A 7,566-nucleotide genomic window follows, 5' to 3' on the forward strand; every position below is an offset into this window, starting at 1 on the left:
CTTTGCCTTCATAATATCTATATATGACACAAGAAGAAGTGACGGTCGGCGTCGATTCACATTCAGACTAGGAATTAACAACGGACCAATTATTCCATTAACAAAAAGTGGTGATCGGCGATGCGTGGCTCTGTTCTAGCTCTCTATATAGTTAGACAGGTAGAATCCCTGCCGGCCGGCGTATGGTGCACCGTGAGAGACGAAAGGAATCTGGGCAGCACTAACGACGCCTACATCACAATCATGTTGTGGTGTGATGTAGTAAATGACGTAAGGGCACTCGTGGTTGTGCGTACCGTCATACGTGGTGATCACGAATCTTGGATCTTCCCTGTCCCTTTCAACCCTCTTCTTCACGCTGCAGCCTCCATGGGAGCACCGGTAGTAATTCCTGCAGAGTTAGCTACGCTTGGTTAGACGAGGCTCGGCAAACTTCTGTAAACTATTTTCATATAATCAAACATGAACGATTTTCCAGAGTATGCCAAAGAATATTTCCGTAGAGATCGCAGTTTGATGTATGAAAGCAATTTCTCGTTACTTAATTAGGAAGATCAATATTTTTCTGTAACGAGATCTTCTTCTTGTATACAAAATCATAATGAAGTCTACTATACATGCCACCCTTACCCATCTAGGTGTGCGAAGCCCTTTGTGGGCTTAGTGCAAAAGACTTCAATATTAGGGAAGAAAGAAAACAATGGAGCTCAACTTGGTTGTAATTTTAATTTATTGCCAAATATTTTTCTTTTTTTGAGACTTATTTAGTGAGTGTTTGGCTTCACTTGAATTTTAGTTATAAAAATAAAATTCCAAAAACAGAATTCCACTTTAAATTGGAATTGAAATGAACAGTTCTAGTTTCCCCATGTGTTTGACATTAGGAATTCTAATCCCAGAATTGAAAATGATGTGTTTGGTAAAACAAGAATTAAAATCCTAAAATTGATGAGTTAAAACCTTCATGATGTGTGCCCTAATGAGAGATGAAAAACTTCTAAAATTATAAAATCATAATTCCATCCCTTAAAGTAGAATCATACTTCTAGAATTTTGATTCAAAAATGAATTTATAATCCAGAATCAAAATTCTTTGCTTGAAAACACAATTCCACTTTCATAAAAAATGAGAATTGTAATTCTAGAATTCTACAATTCCACCCTAGTCAAACACCCCCTTGGGTAGTGATCAAGAGAAAACCAATAATCTTTTATCACTAACCATGAGAGGAGAACTTTGTTTTGGTCTTGCACCAAGGCACATGCTTTAGGCATCAAGCATTTAGATAAGAGTATAGATAGAGCCCTCAAGGAAAGGAGAAAAACATCTGGAAAGTATACATACATACATATACATACATACACTTTAATTTTTGCAATTATCCACTGCACTTCCTTTAATGCTAAAACCCTGCAAAAGCTTGGTTTGGTTTATGTGAATGATCTTTTACATAAACCTCAGTCTTTAGGAATTTAATGCTGTTCATGTTAAAGAAAATTTTTGGCAATTTCCACTTGGTAAATGCCAGCTGCATCTCTCCTCGTAACTTACCACAGGGATCCTCTATTCAAAAGTAGAGAGGTTAGTGAATTTAATTATTTTGCTCAAGGTTACTAGCAAGTAAAACATCCAGCTTATAGTACTATATGATTTTTTGGCTTTCTTGAATGAAACAAGAGAATGATCGATTATTACGAACAGCCTAGCTAGGCGGTCCTTTTACGTGTTTATTAATTTCTAATCATCACTGTCATGATACAAATCATACGTTTCGGCCTAGTGTTTACCGAGAGAGAGAAAGCATGATCTATGGAATACAGATAGACAGCAAGCTAGTGAACGGCAATGAGGAATAATGAGTAAATTTGAAACTGAATGTTAATTTATGACAAACTAAATAGGTTTCAAATTAAATCTGCCTTGTAAGTTTCTCCATTGAAGTCGAGAAAAAATAAAGAAGATTGGCATAAGCAGTATCATATCTCCTTTTCTTCCAGTTACATACTTTTCGCTCCCCATTTCTGAACTGACTAAGCAAAGATATATAAGTCCAATATCAGTAGACCTTGAAGCTCAAACCGTCGAATCTTGCAAAAAGAAAATCAACTTGGACAAAAAATTGTAGGTCTTGAACCATATCTTTGTGGTTGACATTTGGTGCGTGCATGTCATGCAATGGCTATAAACACTGTCTGCAAGTGGCATGAAAATATCAAAGTAATATATCACTTCCGGCAATAATAAATCGAGGGTCACTTTCTACAGGTCATTGTTTGTATTGCAATGTAGGAGCTTAGCCTTTCACAGCCAAAAAGTCCTCCTATCTTGGGCATTCCCAAGCAAATGCCAGACAGGATATACGTGTGTTCTGAATATTCTGATTCCGTATCATGTGATAAGATCTTTTAAGCAATTCATGGCTGTGTAGCAAGATCATATATACTTTTGACGAAAAAAAGGGAAAACCCATTTAGATAACATCCATATGTTGTCATAAACCTAGATATCTCAAATATTAATGTCTTTCACAAACTAGTACCCCTTGGTATATATGTGCCAAAGGAAGAGAACTGATCATCGTGATAATGATGAAGATGAAGAGATAGTGCAAACTTATTACCTAGGGTTTTGGTTGTCCTTAACCATCTTCTTTCCATACTTCCTCCATCTGTATCCGTCATCCAAGTTCTCAACATCCGACATTGTCTTAAATGCGACCTTAACACCAAGTTCATCTGATTTTCTTTTCCTCGAGCTACACTCACCTCTCTGTTTCCTGAAAAGCAAAGAAATTGGTCATTAGCGATCACATGAAGGTCGCTGCTGCTGAACTTGCCCGGGGGATGACTAAGATCAATCAATATGACACTTCAAGGGAGTGGTAGATGATGCTTTTTAAATAACGAGAGACGTTGAAGGCAATCGGCTGAAAAAGAATGAATATTGGGAGGTGGGGATCGAAGGGCTTGACATAATCTGCAGATTCTAAGAGCCAGGTGACTAACCAATTAAAGCTTCAAGAATGGAAGAAAGTTCGTTCACATGTTGATGAATCTATATCAGGCAGTCTTTGATGAGGTGGTCAGTTGACGTTCGATTACCAGAGCCACCACCATCTGAGATGTTTTAACTTTAAATCCCTTCTACTCACTTACTTTGCTTGAGAATCGCCGATCTTGTTTGGCTGGTTTGAATCCGAGGTCGGAATCTGTAGGTTGCCGTCCATTTCCAGGCCTTCAAACAATTCACCGTCGATTAATGGGTCGCAGAAGTCGAGGATGTCTTGCAGCTGGAAGCAGGAGTCATTCTCTGCAGCGGGAAAAATTTCCGGTGTGTACGCTGGGAGATCTGTGCAGACCTTCCTCATCCTAGATGCTTAACGGTGATCCCGATGGAAAGAAAACCAAAAGGTTCGGGGATGGCCGGGTTCCTTTTCAGGGTTTGCTATGTAGTGAACACCAAGGAAGGGTGCGTTAAGTTTATCTTATATAAGCACCGAAGCAGGTTCTAGGAAATGTTGTGCAATAATCTACTAATGTATTATATAACAATAAAGCGATTCCTTGCCACAGGTCAACCAACCATGGTTTGTTAGTACGGTGTCAAAGAACCATGGTTTGCATGTACCGTGTGCCTGTGATTAATAATCTTCAAAAGAAAATTTTACTATGATTTATCATTTCAAAAATATTAAAAAGTGTTTTATATTCTAACTCTTAATCTGTCATAATATTTAAGAGAGATTCATGAAACATTCACATAGTATCAAACAAAATAATAAACTGTTTCATGAATTATCTCTTAATCTAGATTGATTCTTAAAATATTGTAACGTATGAATCTACATCTGTCAATTATATTGAACAATTTATTGTTGTTTCCATTACCAAATGGCTGCTTAGAAACCGCAGCGGTTCTCTCAAGACGAGATTAGACTAAAAGCACATCAGACTAAATCTCTTAACACATTCACAGCGATACTCAAGGGCTCATGCATGTTAAGGATCACTTCTGTCGATTGATTGGAGAGAGAGGTTGATACTCAAAGTCAATTTAGTCGCAGGCTTGGTAAACATTCCAGAGTAATTTTTTTTCGTAGAGGGTAAATTTTTTTAGCATTTGATGAACCACAGATAATCCATACATATACATAAAAGTGAAAGTTCCCGATTGCAGGCTCAAGTTGAAGCTCTGATCTAATCTGGCAGCAATTGAACTAACCTATCCTTGTCATGTCATAGAAAAAATAATAATAGTAACAGTAATAAAAACAAAAGTAAGAAACCAGACGAGAAAAAACCTGTGAAAAGACAGATGACATAAATTACAGGGTGATGGTCATGTGAGGTCTGGTCAGCTCACACGGAAGCATGAATCAGGGAGGCAACGTCATCCCATACGGAAGCATGAACGTGAGAGTGAAATTTCTGCTTACACGTGTCAAAGAATGGTTGGTTGTAGTGTGGCCGTGGAAAATTTTCCAGCACGTGGTTTTCACACTGTAGGTTTTCACACTGTAATGGGATAAGAAGGTTCCAGGTAAAAGTTACTAGGATGAGCAGAAGCTACCTGAAGAAGAAGAAGAAGAAGAAGAAGGGCCGAAGCTCCTTCCTCCTTCGTTCTTGAGAACATAGGGGATTGGTGATATTCAAAGATAGAAGACAGAAAAGGTGGCCGGCCCAGAGGGGGCCCCTGGCTTCTCAGTTGAGGAGAAAAAAGAAGAAGAAGAAGAATGTCCCCATGATCGATCAGTTATCCACTGTTCGGCCATGTTCTTAAAATAATTCTCGCTTTTATAAATTTGTTTGGTTCGTATCAAGAAGGGTTGCATTTTATTAAGAAAAGGTACGTGATTCGATTATTTCGCTCATAGTTTTATCAACAGTATGAAACTCGTGGCTCGGGAGTCCAAAATATTCACTCAGGCAAACACGGTAGGGACTACAACTAAGTTAAAAAATGCTTTCATGTATTCGAAAAATCTCGGTTGATCAGCTTCTATGAGAAATGGGTAAATAAAATGAAATTCATGCTTAAATATTAAGCATGTCTTTTGTTAAATCTAAAAGATAAACCAACAAAAATTTATTAATACTCTTAATATTTGACGCCCTGACTTTACATATCATTTAAGCTAAATACATTGAATGTTGCCCGTCTTAATGAATCTCTCTCCCTCACTGTCTTCTTTCACTGTTATAGTTTTACTTGTTGCTCTTTGTTGTTTTGGCATCCAATTTTCTTGGATATGGCTCCGTTTAATGAAGTTCTTTCCAGCTCTCTCTCTGTCTCCTCGTCTCTTTATTTTAACCTTATAAGAGCAAAAGTTACCGAAACGAACCCACATCTGTTTGAAACAAGAAATTTTTTAAAGTGAAACTTTGGATATGCACACGGTATAAACTTAGATGCGTCTGTGAGCAATTCATTTTATTCCTCATATCTTTTGCTTAATTACAGAGACAATCATGATGACATCCATGCCTTTTTGTCACTATTTGGTTGCTTGGTCTGGTGGTTTTAAGATAACAGGCAACGGCAGATAGATCTTGCCGCGCATCGTCGAGCTTAAAATAAACAAGAGACATTCAGTGGTGGGTAGGTGCAAATCGAAATACTGCGCATGGGCTGCTCAACATACAGCAATTTATTTTAATATTGTTCCGAGTATGAGGTAATTGCCATGCAGCGACATCTTAACTTCCTCAATCTCAGTTCCTGAAATTTGACGGATAAAACATACAAAATCTCAGCTGAACATCTTTTTAAGGTCAAGTCAATGGCCCTCTTTTCTCTCCCCCCCCTCTCTCTCTCTCTCTTTATGGATTGAGAAGTCATCCTGCTTCCCATAACATACTGCCCAAATGCAGCACATTGAGAGATGAAAATGACCGAATGATTTCAGCTCAAACACACACACACACACACATATATATATATATATATAATCTATTACATTTTGTGATTGGTTTTATAACTGCCGTATATTTCTAGAGTTTCTTTTCTTAATAATTATGTAGATCTAGTAAGCATGTTTCCAAGTGAACTTTACAATAGTCAGACCCAATCTTGGTCTGACCCGATGTACATCGACTAGTATTTATATATGTAGCACCCAAAAAAATCAAACTAGTGAAGAAAGACTTCATCCAACACCAACTTTGACTAGCCACGTAGGTTGTGCCCCTCGGGCCAATTGTGGTATGCATGTAGGACAACATAGGATCAAAATGGATTTTGGAAGCCAAAAACTTCCAAAACTTTTTCATTGTGCAACATTTTGTCCTTTCACTATTAATTACAAGATCATATGTGTCTCTTAACATTTTATAATATCAACTTCGCATTTTAGGGTGTATGAGGATGACACTCTCCAAATCTCGATTTTGTAAAAACTTGGTTATGTGAAAACAAAATTTTTCATGAGTATTAATTATAAAATGGTTGCTGTGTTTGCGTGATACACTGGGAACACAGTCTTCTGTAAATGACCCGGATAAGATAATTATTTACTCCTTTTTTTTGAAAACCAAGTTTTATGAAAACTGAGTTAGTCTTCACATCATCCAAACAAGACCAGATATTGTCTGTACTGTCATCTAAAGTCCCCTTTAGATTTTTAAAAACGAACCAACATTCATAATATAATTAAACGATCGAAAGGTCGTGGAAATGGTAAAAGTAAGTATGCCAGACTGTCGGGCACATAAACATAATAATTGAATTGTATTGGGTACGATCTAAAATGTTAGCACTTCCATTAATAATTTTGATCGATGGGCATGCACTCCCCTCCATTATCATCCTGATCCGCGGCCACAACCCACAAGCTTTGAGATCAATATATATATATATATATATATATATACTGTGAGGGAGAGAGATTTGAAGTCAAAGGCGCCCCTAACAATAAGCTTAACACATATGCAATTTAACAATGGCCCATGGTCCTTGTTCGTCTCTGCATTTTTTAAAGCAAGTTGGACGCTACAGTTCCATTGTGGGGTTTGAACAATCTAAGGTCATGGCCCAACTCCTGCGGACTTCGTCGATCATCTCTTATATATTGTCAATATTCCCATCATCAAGTTGACGTAGCCGCCATGTACATATGCTGACGTTGGCACGCAATTTTGCACGTTTTCAGATCCACCGGATGATTTGAACTTGCGAATCTAAATGCTCTCTTGGTTCTCACATCGAGTGAGCACTGGTTACATGTTGAGGGCGATTTGGGTGTAATGGAAAGACGAAGGGATGAAGCCAAGGTAGAGCTTGCTTGGGCCTTAGTCCACTTAATAAATTCTTTTAAAAAAAATTATATGCAAATTTTAAAAAAAATCACTTGTTTTGTACAAAAATTTTGAAAAATGATATTTCGCCGCTAGTCAAAATTTAGAAAATTTAATTGGACTGGCTTCATAAAAAATTTCTAGCTCCACCCCAACATCTTCCCTCGCCCCTACCTCATGGATAGGCTTCCTGGCAAGGATAGTGGGTCCACCAAAGAACACGTCCACATGAAGGCATGGGAAGATGCTTCCTTTACTGATGTGTAAAGGCGA

At 37.7% G+C, this 7,566-nt stretch overlaps 1 protein-coding gene across 1 annotated transcript; it reads right to left on the reverse strand.

The window, feature by feature from the left end:
• Positions 1-2,617: 2,617 nt before the first annotated feature.
• On the reverse strand, positions 2,618-3,368 carry LOC116255885 (probable WRKY transcription factor 45). Its single transcript, XM_031631965.1, has 2 exons — positions 3,157-3,368; positions 2,618-2,777 (listed from the first exon to the last, which is right to left on the reverse strand). The coding sequence occupies exons 1-2, from the start codon at positions 3,366-3,368 to the stop codon at positions 2,618-2,620; spliced, it is 372 nt and encodes a 123-aa protein (XP_031487825.1).
• Between the last annotated feature and the right edge of the window lie 4,198 nt (positions 3,369-7,566).

Source organism: Nymphaea colorata, chromosome 6 (genome assembly GCF_008831285.2).
Source record: "Nymphaea colorata isolate Beijing-Zhang1983 chromosome 6, ASM883128v2, whole genome shotgun sequence".
NCBI classification, from domain to species: Eukaryota; Viridiplantae; Streptophyta; class Magnoliopsida; order Nymphaeales; family Nymphaeaceae; genus Nymphaea; species Nymphaea colorata.

What these genes read in the sequence shown, in the direction of transcription:
- LOC116255885 (XM_031631965.1), bottom strand. Translation starts at nt 3,368, where the DNA reads ATGAGGAAGGTCTGCACAGATCTCCCAGCGTACACACCGGAAATTTTT. An exon ending in ATCGGCGATTCTCAAGCAAA is followed by an intron (nt 2,778 to 3,156) that starts GTAAGTGAGTAG and finishes TTTGCTTTTCAG; the next exon opens with GAAACAGAGAGGTGAGTGTA.